The 15,632-nt window shown below is 40.1% G+C and overlaps 1 protein-coding gene across 1 annotated transcript in view; it reads left to right on the top strand.

Moving 5' to 3' along the window:
• Window positions 1–2,923, top strand: part of CAPRIN2 (caprin family member 2) — a 44,788-nt gene extending 41,865 nt beyond the window's left edge. The window contains exon 9 of the mRNA XM_068273717.1: window positions 2,846–2,923. Within this exon, the coding sequence (XP_068129818.1) occupies window positions 2,846–2,923 (78 nt within the window). The remainder of the gene's footprint in view (window positions 1–2,845) is intronic.
• The last annotated feature ends 12,709 nt before the right edge of the window (window positions 2,924–15,632 follow it).

Here is a 15,632-nt window from a genome sequence, read left to right as displayed (position 1 = left end):
AATTCCACTTGACACATGAAAAAACCTCATTTGTACTGTCTCACTTAATGGGGACGTAGCCTCTAACATATTGTAAATTTATAAGCACATGTAGATGCTCCGGTTATTATATTTAGGTTGAATAGATAGCAAGATGTAGGTGCCCCCAGGATAGGTAGCGAGGTGTAGGTGCCCTCAGGATAGATAGCTAGGTGTAGGTGCCCTCAATATAGGTAGCAAGGAGTAGGTGCCTTCAGGATAGGTAGTGAAATGTAGATGCCCTCAGGATAGGTAGCAAGGTGTAGGTGCACTCAGGATGGATAGCCAGGAGTAGGTGCCTTCAGGATAGGTAGCGAGGTGTAGGTGCGCTTGTTTTTTCCGCCACCAATTAGGCTTTCTTTGGGTGGTACATTTTGTTAAGAATTATTTTACTCTAAATGCATTTTAACGGGAATAATAAGAAAAAAGTGGGAAAAAAATTATTTCTCAGTTTTCGGCCATTATAGTTTTAAAATAATACATACTACCATAATTAAAATTCACACATTTTATTTGCCCATTTGTCCCGGTTATTGCAACGTTAAAATTATATCCCTAGTGTAATGTATGGTGACAATATTTTATTTGGAAATAAAGGTGCATTTGTTCAGTTTTACATCCATCACTAATTTTTAGCCCATAAATTAATAATAATATGACCTTTTGGCATACATATTATACAATTATTATTCCCTAAACACAGTAGGTGTAATTTTATTATTTGGCCACAAGATGTCCACATTGAGCACTTCCTATTCGCGTACAATAAGTACATTATAGGAAGCAATGTGTTGCTATATTGTAACTAGGGAAGTGACGCAGGCATCAACGGTCTAGAGGGGAGATTAATGAATGGGAACTTTGTTCCCATTCATAAATCTAACGATCAGTGGCGGCAGGTAAGCGGCGAGAGGAAGCGTGGTGGCTCTATTTAAAATAAACACTGTTTTTGAACAAAAACAGTGTATATTTTCAGCGGACAAGAAGGGATTGGCTCGGGGGATTTTTATCCCCTGCCTTGCTCATTCATTACTGATCCCTTCAGCTGTGTTAGGACTCAGCACTTCTCTTTATATTCTTAAGCAAAGTGTGCATAGCACCCAGGAAGCTTTATGAGGTGCTAAATATGTTCACCTGTGTGGAAGCTTTCTTAGGTGCGAAATATGTTCAGCTGTGTGGAAGCTTTCTGAGGTGCTAAATATGTTCAGCTGTGTGGAAGCTTTCTTAGGTGCAAAATATGTTCAGCTGTGTGGAAGCTTTCTGAGGTGCTAAATATGTTCAGCTGTGTAGAAACTTTCTGAGGTGCTACATATGTTCAGCTGTGTATAAATTTTCTGAGGTGCTAAATATGTTCAGCTGTGTGCATAGGTATAGCTATGAGTGAGCACTGTGAGGGCACCCCACATGTGTAAGAGGCAGCTCACTGGTTGCCCGAAGAGCCCCTGCTTCTTTCTCCCCCTCCACAGAGGAGTGCAGAAGCATTAAAAGCAGCAGAAAAACATCTGGCTATCTAAAGGGGGCACATCTGGCTATCTAAACGGGGGATGGGGACATCTGATTATCTAAAGGGAGGCACATCTAGCTATCTATAGGGGGGGGGGCACATCTGGCTATCTATGGGGGGGGGCACAACTAGCTGTCTAAAGGGGGGCACATCAGGCCGTCTGATTGGGGGAAGGGGGGCATTTGGCTATCTATAGAGGGGAAGGGGGCACATCTGGCTATCTAAACAGCATTTTTACATTTGACTCCACCCATGACCTTGACCACATTCTGATGTGCGGCCATGCCCATTTTTGTTCAGATGGGGGCACAAAAACTGTCTTAGTCTCTGGGCGCTGAAAACCCTAGCTACGCCTCTGGCTGTGTGGAAGCTTTCTGAAGTGCTAAATATGTTCAGCTGTGTGAAAGCTTTCTTAGGTGCAAAGTATGTTCATCTGTGTGGAAAGAGGAGTAATATAACATCATTGTGTCCCCTCTACCCTACCTAGAGCAAATTATCAAAAATGGATGCCTGGTAACATTTGGAAATTTGGGCACGCCATAGATGGCAATGTTAATTTCAGCAGTGCCTAGTGGATAATTTGGGCGCTGGAGGCAACAGGATAGTGGAAGTGTTGGAAATTATGGTAGTGGGAGAGATAGCTGTGGGAATTAGCAGCACAAGGACAGATAGCGGTAGTGGGGAAAGTGATTGGGGGGATGGGGTTCAACTATCATGTAGCCTGGCCACACATTGTTACTAAAGTGTTAGCCATAGGTGGGAGTGGGGGGGGGGGGAGGGCTCTGCAGGTTTCAGAGTCTTCCCTCTTTTAGGTAAGCATCTCATTTTTCTTTTTCCGTTTTGCTTTGCCTTCAGTACACTTTATGGGAAATCAAGCATTGGAAATCATAGCGAAACTTTGTCAATAAAATAAAGATAATTATGTTTCCCCTAACTTATGTAGGTGAAGTCTAATGAAGATCTGTATTAGTACAGAGGGTGAGAAAAACACAAAGGAGAGCACACACTTACACTGGGAATACACGGCTTGATTTTGAGCCATTGAGATGGCTCAACAGATAATTTCCGACATGTCCGATAACGGTTCGATCATTTTGCCGCTCGATTTCTCATTGAAGTGAATTAAAAAAAGAAAAGAAAAACTAGAGGAAGATGAGAATCGAGCAGGAAAAACGATCGGGGGCAGAATCAAGCGCCAGAATCGACCAGTGTATTCCCAGCATCAGATTTCTAATAATCAAATGGGACCAGCCGGTCATACACAAATCTCACCTGATAAGGTGACTCATATGTTATCAGCATAAACGCTTGTGTCCCTCTCAGAGCAGGGACCAGGTCAGCAACAGGTTCTCTGTCCAAAAGAAAGGAGTCCTGTGGCTGGAAGCTGGAGAGCTGGAGTAGTTTGCTTTAACTGGAGCCGTTAGTGTCCTAGCACTGGCTGTATTGCCAGAGCTGCAGGCACCTAGGGGCTGAGTGGGAGTTTGTGGAGATAAAATCACCACACTGTCTAGCTTTACCACAGTGGTGGCTGGGCAGTGAGCAGCAGTGCTGTAGCTGCTGAAGGAAAGCACGGGAGACCCATGCGTGAAGTAACTAATTGTTTAATTAAATGTATCAGTCTAATGTAGAGCACAATTTGAGTAAAGAGGTGCCCCAGTGTGAATAAAATTGGATTAACAAGATAAAATCGAAACAAATAAGGTGGCTTACCTCATCGACAAGATATTTGTATAGACAAATACATATTTATTTAGCACAGGCAACGCGTTTCATAGGTCTAAGCCCACTTCCTCAGGCCAATACCAGTACCAATTGTAAATAGCCGATCAGCAAAGGCTCACTTTGTTGATCAGCTATTTGCAATTGGCACTGTTACTGGCCTGAGGAAGCTGGTTTACAATCATGAAACACATTGCCTGTGATAAATAAATATTTCTTTGTCTATACAAAGATCTCATCATTGAGCTAAGCCACCTCATTTTTTTTTATTGTATCTTGTTTTTAATCCAATTTTATTCATACTGGGGCACCTCTTTACCCAAATTGTGCTCTACGTACCCCCCAACATACCCTATTTGAGGGGTCTAGCGATAATCACTGGCGTAACAATAGGGGAAGCGGCCCCTGCCCCCACGGGGGGGAGGGGGGGGGGCGGGGCCCCCCCGGGGCCCGCTCATGGCTGTTTTGGGGGGGCAGGAGGGGTCGCAGAATGAGGGGAGAGCTTTGCACATCAGCGGGGAGGGGGGACAGTCCCCCCCCTTCACCTCGGGATCTCCCCTCTGCGCTCCCCCTCCTGCATCTATCGAAGTGTCAGCGGCGGCGGGAAAATCGTTAGGTGTATGGGCCCCTTAAGGGCACTCTGCCACAATGTTCTGTTGCTACGCCAGAGTGCTGCTGAGTGCTGAAGATTTTTGACAGTGGCAAAGGTAAATAAGGGATTAATAAAGAGAGGTTTAATTGGAAGCAATTAGGAAAACAATAAAGCTGGCTTGTTCATGTTTGGAACTGATCTAACACAGGTTGATAATAATTATTTATCTTTCTTTGAGTAATATCTATAAAGTCTTTCAAACACAGCAGACTTTAAATCTTGTGTAGATTGAGAAGTGGATTTGCTATGACCTGGAACTAGCAGGGAACTCCAGGCACTTCTGAGAATTTTAAGCGTTCTGGGTGGGAACTTCTTGTTCTGGGTGGCTCAGAATTCTCAGAAGCGTCTGGAGTTCCTGTACAGAAAGTTCTTTTTGTTGCATGAAGTCATGTTCCCTGCTAATTATCTGCAGCAAACAATCTCAGGAGAAATCTGAGGAATACAAAACTGGAACTTTTCCTCAACCAGCAATACATAGTAATAGACTTTATGGTGATCCATTCTAAACTCAGCTGCAATGGTCAATGGGTGGCCATAATACTAATGTTTCACAGTCTGGAAAGACAATAAGCAAATTACCTCTTTTTCCAGCAATGTACTAAAGACCAGACACCAGATAAAAGTTGAAAATATTTGTTAACCTTTTACGCTAGTTATACATCTAGCAATGATGGGCAGATTCGACCAAGAGACAAATCTCTCTCTAGTAGAATTTGATTAGAGAGCAATCTGTCGGCTGCCCATATATCACAGGCTGATTCCCAATCAATTTCATGCTGAAATTGATCCGGAATCGGCCTTGTGACGCCGCATCTGACCACCTCGCCAACCTGACACTTTTCCACTAATGTTAAGTGCCCTCCCTTGGTGCCCAGTGCATGTTATATATTGCCTGTCCCCAACCTCCGCTTGTCCCGGCGCACCCTGTTCTTCATGCATGCATGCCATGTGGTTGTCTATTAACGTGGCCGCATGTATGATGTCTGATGCCATACCCGTGCCCTTACTAGGAAACCATGTGGGGCGCATGTGTATGTAGAGTGAAGCCAGCGGGGACAAGCGGAGACGGCGGAAAGGTAATGTATAACATGCACTGGGCACTTGGGAGGACACTTAACATTAGGGGGGACAATGTCAGGGGTTTTGTCGCATTCGTCGATCTTCCCGAAATTACATGCCGTTACTGCCGCCCACCCAATTGAGCAAGTCGACCCAACATTTAGCAGCATGCGCGATCGACTTATGTGACCACTTTCTTTCTGAAATTGGTCGCATAAGTCGATCGCGCATGCTGCTAGATGTTGGGCCAACCAATTTTGTTCTGAAATTGGTCGCATTGTCGGCCGGGCAGGCACTTGGTGGCACCGATTTTCATCTGATTCGATTATGATTGAATCGGATAGTTGATCAGCAGCCAAGTTGCCTGATGATGACCTTAAATCACACATTTAATTAGTGGCCTGCAAGTGCCCCTTTGGTATTTATTTAAAAAAATGCATAATACTTCAATGCACAAGATTTAGTTACTACCATGGCGCAGACACCTTACTGCATATTTTACTCCGTAGAGGGAAACCACACACCAATCCACATATAATAATGAAAGTCAAAGGGCCACTCGCGATTCAGGATTGTTTGTTCCATAGTGTCGCGTTTCAGTTTTTGAGCTTTCTGCATGTTAAAAATATCGGGCATGGTTTTGCTTTTTCTTACCCACTTACTGTGCTCGTTGCTAATTGTATTGTAGCTCGGCGCAACTAAAATAAAATCACAAAATAAATTAAAATGCCAACAAAAACACAATCTCATTTTGACACAAAAGCAAAAACCAGCAGTGATATTACACAGTCAAGGTGGTATATAAACAATTAATAGGCACAAGCCATACATAGTACTGGGAAAATACAGTAAAGGTGGCTATATATTAATCAATGACCACCCAATTTATCCAAAAGATAGATCCATCTCTGATTAAAATCAGATAATGATCTATTACTGCCACACCATGCAAATAGATTTCAATATGAAATCTATTAAAATTTTTAGTACCGCCACTACCCTTTTGTTCCCCCAACACCCCTGAGCTGGCTGGCAGGCCCCCAAGCCAAATTAATAGTAGTCCCTCGGGGCCCCTGCAGAGTAATTGCAGTTGAAACCTCACCACTTACATTCACATGTCTGGCCAGCCCAGCACACTCCCTCAGTCTGTGTCCTTGCCATTATCTCATCAATGCCTCTTTATAAGTCCAAGCGAAGTTACACTCCCTATTTTGCAACACAAGTCTTTAAATCCAAGAGCCAAAATGGTGTAAATCTCAGATCACTAAAAAGCACTGACTACATCATTTGGTACGAAAATTATATAGATAATTTGCTGTTTGGGGTGGTATTGTCAGAATTCTAGCGGTTTTATTTATGCAGGAAAAAACTGTCATATGTGTATGTATATATAAATATTAATAATCAATACATTCCTTCTAAAGAAAGAAATAATTATTGTTAAACCCTATATAATAGAATCTATTACTCTGAAAGACATTTAAAAGCTGTAGTCTACCCGTGGAAGATGAGAAAGTAAAACTTTTATAAGATTGTTTTAACTTGTAAGCTAGACAATTGTTGACATGTTTCTTTGCTTGAAGGCCAAGGCTAGCAAGAAAAGATAAAAAATTTCCCAGACAGAGAAAGTCAAAATATGAAAGAGAGATAACACAATAAGGGGTTTTCCCAATTAGTTAAAGATGATTCAATGATGCCACCTGGCGGTTTCATAGTCTTATAAAATCAACATTATTAATACTGTTTGTTATTTGTTATGAAAGGCTGACCTCTGCCGGTTGAAGTTATTATATTTATATGGACAATGATTTTATATTATTAAGATTTAATATGAAATTATTTCTTATATGATTAATTGTTTTAAGAAGAATTATATAATAAGCTTTATATTTAAATAAGTTCATTAGAAGCCCTGTATGTTTTAAAAAGCCTTAAATTGCTGAAGGCTCTTACAGAACTGTGTACAGTGTTATAGGGTCAATCTGACCTGGGAAAGTACAGAGACATTCCAAAACTAATTAGCAGAGAACACTTTATCAGTAATGCATCATGAATGACATTGTTTAATGTTTTTGGAAGTCCATGTCTGGGTCAAATAAGTCATATCAGCAGACAAGATGGCTGGTGACGTCCATTTTTAATTAACTGCGTCACAAATGACCTGATTAGAATGTTTAAACATTGCAAACCTACGTAAATTCCCACAAGATAAGGTAATTAAGAATTTATAAACAATAATATTGTGATTTAGGTATTCAAAACATAGATAGCGTTTGAACGCACGAAAGCTTTAGCCAATCAGAGCCTGGGATTCAGGGAAAGTACAGATTAGGCAGCCATATTGCCTCCAACCCCTATAAAAATAGAAGCTGAAAGCTCAAAGTTTGCAGAAGCCCAACATTCTCCTGAGAAGACACATGAGGCAGAAGCTACCTTCCCACACGTGGTTCTAGATGCTGAAGAGATGGCAGAGAAGGGGTAATATGCTTAATATTCTGGTGATTTACTTTATTAATTTTTCAGCATTAAGTTTTGTTAAGATGCTAGCAAGAAGTTTTTTTAGAAGCTATTTTTTATGCTATTTCTTTAAGAATATTACTACAAGTTTTACACAGCTACTAGATACACAGCTATTGATACAGATGAGACTACTATTGATCTTATTCTACATAACACAACTGTTATATTCTTTTTTGAATGTACTTAGAAGATTGATGATCACTTGGCTATAAAGCCTTGATAAGATGGAATACTGTTAGAAAGAAACACTACTTGGAACTGTTCATATTTTGTATATATGCTGTATGATAAGCAAATACAATTTTTTATATAAAATCATATACTGAGTGCTCTGATTCATTTCAAGGTTTACCGTCAATCTATAAGTACTGTTATAGAGGGTTCAGACCCCACTATGCCGGATTTATATGATAGCAACGCTTTAAGGGCTGGTCCTTTACTGAGTTAGCAATCGTGAAAAAGGCAAGAACCGCTCAGGTTTTAGACATTTGGCGCCCAACAGTTGATGGTTATCTTGATTGTTATCTTGAAAAATACTTTCTATGGTGGAAATATAGACCATAGTTTTCTATCGCGATAAGAGAATAAAAAAGTACTTATACACATATATAGAGTTGGATATGCATATGAAGCATCCAAACATCTGAAGCAAAGAAGGAAGATATTCTTATGCTTTAAAGTCTCATAGAAGAGAATTGCTAATGAGCACACTCCGTTTATAGTCTATGAAAAGACGTAGAAGAGAAAATAAATACTTTGGCCTATTGAACCTAAGAAAAGGAATAGCGCTACATGTATTTTTCTGACAAAATGAAGCAGATTACATTGGAGCAGCATACTGAAGCAGAGTATATAGCTATACATTATGAAAATGGCTACCTTAGAAGTGCACAAAACTTTTTGAGACAAGCTCAGTGAAAAAGAAAAATGAGAGAGCAGTTTTTGTCTAACAAAGAACATTTTTTTTTTTATATACGTAAGAGATTCTACTATCAAGAGAATTAACATTGTTTTTATACTAGACAATTGAACAAACTTTGTGATGAAAGCAAAAGCTCCTCTAAATAACTTTTTTGAAAAAAAGAGAGAAAAATCCTGTTTTAAAGATGTATGGCTCTTTAAATGTAGAAGACTACAGATACAAGACAAGTTAAAGCTGCCATAAATGAGATGTAAGAAGACATTTTTATTTTTATTTTTGTATTATTTGTATGAGAACAAGAATCCTTAGTGTGTGGCTAGCACTACCAGATGCCGACACAGGAGAAGACAAGACAATCCTCCAAATGACAGCAACACAACATGTATTCAGAAATAGACTTAAAGAGATATGACACTTGATTTTTTTTTCTCTCAGACTACAAATGAAAGTTTTTTTATATGACTGCTGAAGGGGGCACATCTGGCTATCTAAACATCATTTTTACATTTGACTCCACCCATGACCTTGACCACATTCTGATGTGCGGCCACGCCCATTTTTGTCCAGATGGGGCACAAAAACTGTCTTAGTCTCTGGGCGCTGAAAACCCTAGCTACGCCTCTGGCTGTGTGGAAGTTTTCTGAAGTGCTAAATATGTTCAGCTGTGTGGAAGCTTTCTTAGGTGCAAAGTATGTTCATCTGTGTGGAAAGAGGAGTAATATAACAGCATTGTGTCCCCTCTACCCTACCTAGAGCAAATTATCAAAAATGGATGCCTGGTAACATTTGGAAATTTGGGCACGCCATAGATGGCAATGTTAATCTCAGCAGTGCCTAGGGGATAATTTGGGCGCTGGAGGCAACAGGATAGTGGAAGTGTTGGAAATTATGATAGTGGGACAGATAGCGGTGGAAATTAGCAGCACAAGGACAGATAGCGGTAGTGGGGAAAAGTGATTGGGGGGATGGGGTTCAACTATCATGTAGCCAGGCCACACATTGTTACTAAAGTGTTAGCCATAGGTTGGGGGGGGGGGGGGGGGGCTCTGCAGGTTTCAGAGTCTTCCCTCTTTTAGGTAAGCATCTCATTTTTCTTTTTCCATTTTGCTTTGCCTTCAGTACACTTTATGGGAAATCAAGCATTGGAAATCATAGCGAAACTTTGTCAATAAAATAAAGATAATTATGTTTCCCCTAACTTATGTAGGTGAAGTCTAATGAAGATCTGTATTAGTACACAGGGTGAGAAAAACACAAAGGAGAGCACACACTTACGCTGGGAATACACGGCTTGATTTTGAGCCATTAAGATGGCTCAACAGATAATTTCCGACATGTCCGATAACGGTTCGATCGTTTTGCCGCTCGATTTCTCATTGAAGTGAATTAAAAAAAGAAAAGAAAAACTAGAGGAAGATGAGAATCGAGCAGGAAAAACGATCGGGGGCAGAATCAAGCGCCAGAATCGACCAGTGTATTCCCAGCATCAGATTTCTAATAATCAAATGGGACCAGCCGGTCATACACAAATCTGCAGGCACCTAGGGGCTGAGTGGGAGTTTGTGGAGATAAAATCACCACACTGTCCAGCTTTACCACAGTGGTGGCTGGGCAGTGAGCAGCAGTGCTGTAGCTGCTGAAGGAAAGCACGGGAGACCCATGCGTGAAGTAACTAATTGTTTAATTAAATGTATCAGTCTAATGTAGAGCACAATTTGAGTAAAGAGGTGCCCTAGTGTGAATAAAATTGGATTAACAAGATAAAATCGAAACAAATAAGGTGGCTTACTTCATCGACAAGATATTTGTATAGACAAATACATATTTATTCAGCACAGGCAACGCGTTTCATAGGTCTAAGCCCACTTCCTCAGGCCAATACCAGTACCAATTGCAAATAGCCGATCAGCAAAGGCTCACTTTGTTGATCAGCTATTTGCAATTGGCACTGTTATTGGCCTGAGGAAGCTGGTTTACAATCATGAAACACATTGCCTGTGATAAATAAATATTTCTTTGTCTATACAAAGATCTCATCATGAGCTAAGCCACCTCATTTTTTTTTTTATTGTATCTTGTTTTTAATCCAATTTTATTTATACTGGGGCACCTCTTTATCCAAATTGTGCTCTACGTACCCCCCAACATACCCTATTGGAGGGGTCTAGACAGACCACACATGGTTTAAACCATAGCGATAATCACTGGCGTAACAATAGGGGAAGCAGCCCCTGCCCCCATGGGGGGGGGGGCCGGAGCCCCCCTGGGGCCCGCTCATGGCTGTTTTGGTGGGGCAGGAGGGGTCGCAGAATGAGGGGAGAGCGTTGCACATCAGCGGGGAGGGGGGACAGTCCCCCCCCCCCTCACCTCGGGATCTCCCCTCTGCGCTCCCCCTCCTGCATCGATCGAAGTGTCAGCGGCAGCGGGAAAATCGTTAGGTGTATGGGCCCCTTAAAGGCACTCTGCCACAATGTTCTGTTGCTACGCCAGAGTGCTGCTGAGTGCTGAAGATTTTTGACAGTGGCAAAGGTAAATAAGGGATTAATAAAGAGAGGTTTAATTGGAAGCAATCAGGAAGCAATTAGGAAAACAATAAAGCTGGCTTGTTCATGTTTGGAACTGATCTAACACAGGTTGATAATAATTATTTATCTTTCTTTGAGTAATATCTATAAAGTCTTTCAAACACAGCAGACTTTAAATCTTGTGTAGATTGAGAAGTGGATTTGCTATGACCTGGAACTAGCAGGGAACTCCAGGCACTTCTGAGAATGTTAAGCGTTCTGGGTGGGAACTTCTTGTTCTGGGTGGCTCAGAATTCTCAGAAGCGTCTGGAGTTCCTGTACAGAAAGTTCTTTTTGTTGCATGAAGTCATGTTCCCTGCTACTTATCTGCAGCAAATAATCTCAGGAGAAATCTGAGGAATACAAAACTGGAACTTTTCCTCAACCAGCAATACATAGTAATAGACTTTATGGTGATCCATTCTAAACTCAGCTGCAATGGTCAATGGGTGGCCATAATACTAATGTTTCACAGTCTGGAAAGACAATAAGCAGATTACCTCTTTTTCCAGCAATGTACTAAAGACAAGACACCAGATAAAAGTTGAAAATATTTGTTAACCTTTTACGCTAGTTATACATCTAGCAATGATGGGCAGATTCGACCAAGAGACAAATCTCTCTCTAGTCGAATTTGATTAGAGAGCAATCTGTCGGCTGCCCATATATCACAGGCTGATTCCCAATCAATTTCATGCTGAAATTGATCCGGAATCGGCCTTGTGACGCCACATCTGACCACCTCGCCAACCTGACACTTTTCCACTAATGTTAAGTGCCCTCCCTTGGTGCCCAGTGCATGTTATATATTGCCTGTCCCCAACCTCCGCTTGTCCCGGCGCACCCTGTTCTTCATGCACGCATGCCATGTGGTTGCCTATTAACGTGGCCGCATGTATGATGTCTGATGCCATACCCGTGCCCTTACTAGGAATCCATGTGGGGCGCATGTGTATGTAGAGTGAAGCCAGCGGGGACAAGCGGAGACGGCGGAAAGGTAATGTATAACATGCAGTGGGCACTTGGGGGGGACACTTAACATTAGGGGGGACAATGTCAGGGGTTTTGTCACATTCGTCGATCTTCCCGAAATTACATGCCGTTACTGCCGCCCACCCAATTGAGCAAGTCGACCCAACATTTAGCAGCATGCGCGATCGACTTATGTGACCACTTTCTTTCTGAAATTGGTCGCATAAGTCGATCGCGCATGCTGCTAGATGTTGGGCCAACCAATTTTGTTCTGAAATTGGTCGCATTGTCGGCTGGGCAGGCACTTGGTGGCACCGATTTTCATCTGATTCGATTATAATGATTGAATCGGATAGTTGATCAGCAGCCAAGTTGCCTGATGATGACCTTAAATCACACATTTAATTAGTGGCCTGCAAGTGCCCCTTTGGTATTTATGTAAAAAAATGCATAATACTTCAATGCACAAGATTTAGTTACTACCACGGCGCAGACACCTTACTGCATATTTTACTCCATAGAGGGAAACCACACACCAATCCACATATAATAATGAAAGTCAAAGGGCCACTCGCGATTCAGGATTTTTTGTTCCATAGTGTCATGTTTCAGTTTTTGAGCTTTCTGCATGTTAAAAAAAATCGGGCATGGTTTTGCTTTTTCTTACCCACTTACTGTGCTCGTTGCTAATTGTATTGTAGCTCGGCGCAACTAAAATAAAATCACAAAATAAATTAAAATGCCAACAAAAACACAATCTCATTTTGACACAAAAGCAAAAACCTGCAGTGATATTACACAGTCAAGGTGGTATATAAACAATTAATAGGCACAAGCCATACATAGTACTGGGAAAATACAGTAAAGGTGGCTATATATTAATCAATGACCACCCAATTTATCCAAAAGATAGATCCATCTCTGATTAAAATCAGATAATGATCTATTACTGCCACACTATGCAAATAGATTTCAATATGAAATCTATTAAAATTTTTAGTACTGCCACTACCCTTTTGTTCCCCCAACACCCCTGAGCTGGCTGGCAGGCCCCCAAGCCAAATTAATAGTAGTCCCTTGGGGCCCCTGCAGAGTAATTGCAGTTGAAACCTCACCACTTACATTCACATGTCTGGCCAGCCCAGCACACTCCCTCAGTCTGTGTCCTTGCCTTCATCTCATCAATGCCTCTTTATAAGTCCAAGCGAAGTTACACTCCCTATTTTGCAACACAAGTCTTTAAATCCAAGAGCCAAAATGGTGTAAATCTCAGATCACTAAAAAGCACTGACTACATCATTTGGTACGAAAATTATATAGATAATTTGCTGTTTGGGGTGGTATTGTCAGAATTCTAGCGGTTTTATTTATGCAGGAAAAAACTGTCATATGTGTATGTATATATAAATATTAATAATCAATACATTCCTTCTAAAGAAAGAAATAATTATTGTTAAACCCTATATAATAGAATCTATTACTCTGAAAGACATTTAAAAGCTGTAGTCTACCCGTGGAAGATGAGAAAGTAAAACTTTTATAAGATTGTTTTAACTTGTAAGCCTTAAATTGCTGAAGGCTCTTACAGAACTGTGTACAGTGTTATAGGGTCAATCTGACCTGGGAAAGTACAGAGACATTCCAAAACTAATTAGCAGAGAACACTTTATCAGTAATGCGTCATGAATGACATTGTTTTATGTTTTTGGAAGTCCATAAGTCATATCAGCAGACAAGATGGCTGGTGAATTAACTGCTTCACAAATGACCTGATTAGAATGTTTAAACATTGCAAACCTACGTAAATTCCCACAAGATAAGATAATTAAGAATTTATAAACAATAATATTGTGATTTAGGTATTTAAAACATAGATAGCGTTTGAACGCACGAAAGCTTTAGCCAATCAGAGCCTGGGATTCAGGGAAAGTCCAGATTAGGCAGCCATATTGCCTCCAACCCCTATAAAAGTAGAAGCTGAAAGCTCATAGTTTGCAGAAGCCCAACAATCTCCTGAGAAGACACATGAGGCAGAAGCTACCTTCCCACACGTGGTTCTAGATGCTGAAGAGATGGCAGAGAAGGGGTAATATGCTTAATATTCTAGTTATTTACTTTATTACTTTTTCAGCATTAAGTTTTGTTAAGATGCTAGCAAGAAGTTTTTTTAGAAGCTATTTTTTATGCTATTTCTTTAAGAAGATTACTACAAGTTTTACACAGCTACTAGATACACAGCTATTGATACAAATGAGACTACTATTGATCTTATTCTACATAACACAACTGTTATATTCTTTTTTGAATGTACTTAGAATATTGATGATCACTTGGCTATAAAGCCTTGATAAGATGGAATACTGTTAGAAAGAAACACTACTTGGAACTGTTCATATTTTGTATATATGCTGTATGATAAGCAAATACAATCATATACTGAGTGCTCTGATTCATTTCAAGGTTTATCGTCAATCTATAATTACTGTTATAGAGGGTTCAGACCCCACTATACCGGATTTATATGATAGCAACGCTTTAAGGGCTGGTCCTTTACTGAGTTAGCAATCATGAAAAAGGCAAGAACCACTCAGGTTTTAGACATTTGGCGCCCAACAGTTGATGGTTATCTTGATTGTTATCTTGAAAAATACTTTCTATGGTGGAAATATAGACCATAGTTTTCTATCGCGATAAGAGAATAAAAAAGTACTTATACACATATATAGAGTTGGATATGCATATGAAGCATCCAAACATCTGAAGCAAAGAAGGAAGATATTCTTATGCTTTAAAGTCTCATAGAAGAGAATTGCTCATGAGCACACTCCGTTTATAGTCTATGAAAAGACATAGAAGAGAAAATAAATACTTTGGCCTATTGAACCTAAGAAAAGGAATAGCGCTACATGTATTTTTCTGACAAAATGAAGCAGATTACTTTGGAGCAGCATACTGAAGCAGAGTATATAGCTATACATTATGAAAATGGCTACCTTAGAACTGCACAAAACTTTTTAAAACAAGCTCAGTGAAAAAGAAAAATGAGAGAGCAGTTTTTGTCTAACAAAGAACATTTTTTTTATATACGTAAGAGATTCTACTATCAAGAGAATTAACATTGTTTTTATACTAGACAATTGAACAAACTTTGTGATGAAAGCAAAAGCTCCTATAAATAACTTTTTTGAAAAAAAAGAGAGAAAAATCCTGTTTTAAAGATGTATGGCTCTTTAAATGTAGAAGACTACAGATACAAGACAAGTTACAGCTGCCATAAATGAGATGTAAGAAGACATTTTTATTTTTGTATTATTTGTATGAGAACAAGAATCCTTAGTGTGTGGCTAGCACTACCAGATGCCGACACAGGAGAAGACAAGACAATCCTCCAAATGACAGCAACACAACATGTATTCAGAAATAGACTTAAAGAGATATGACACTTGATTTTTTTTTTCTCTCAGACTACAAATGAAAGCTTTTTTATATGACTGCTGATCTCGGTTTTTTTTTGTTGAAGATAAGAAAGAAAGAAAAAAAACTACTACAGTCTTTTTATACAGACGTTACTCAACAACTATGCTCAGAAGGAAATAGAAGAAGAATGCACTAGTGAAGATTCAAGTTTTGTTTTTGTTTTTGTTAAAAAATTATCATGAGAAGCTAAAGGAGTAATGAAGACTCAGATATAGCAGCTGCCAT

This window comes from Hyperolius riggenbachi, chromosome 3 (genome assembly GCF_040937935.1).
Source record: "Hyperolius riggenbachi isolate aHypRig1 chromosome 3, aHypRig1.pri, whole genome shotgun sequence".
Classification (NCBI taxonomy): Eukaryota; Metazoa; Chordata; class Amphibia; order Anura; family Hyperoliidae; genus Hyperolius; species Hyperolius riggenbachi.
This window is presented reverse-complemented; position numbering and strand designations above follow the sequence as displayed.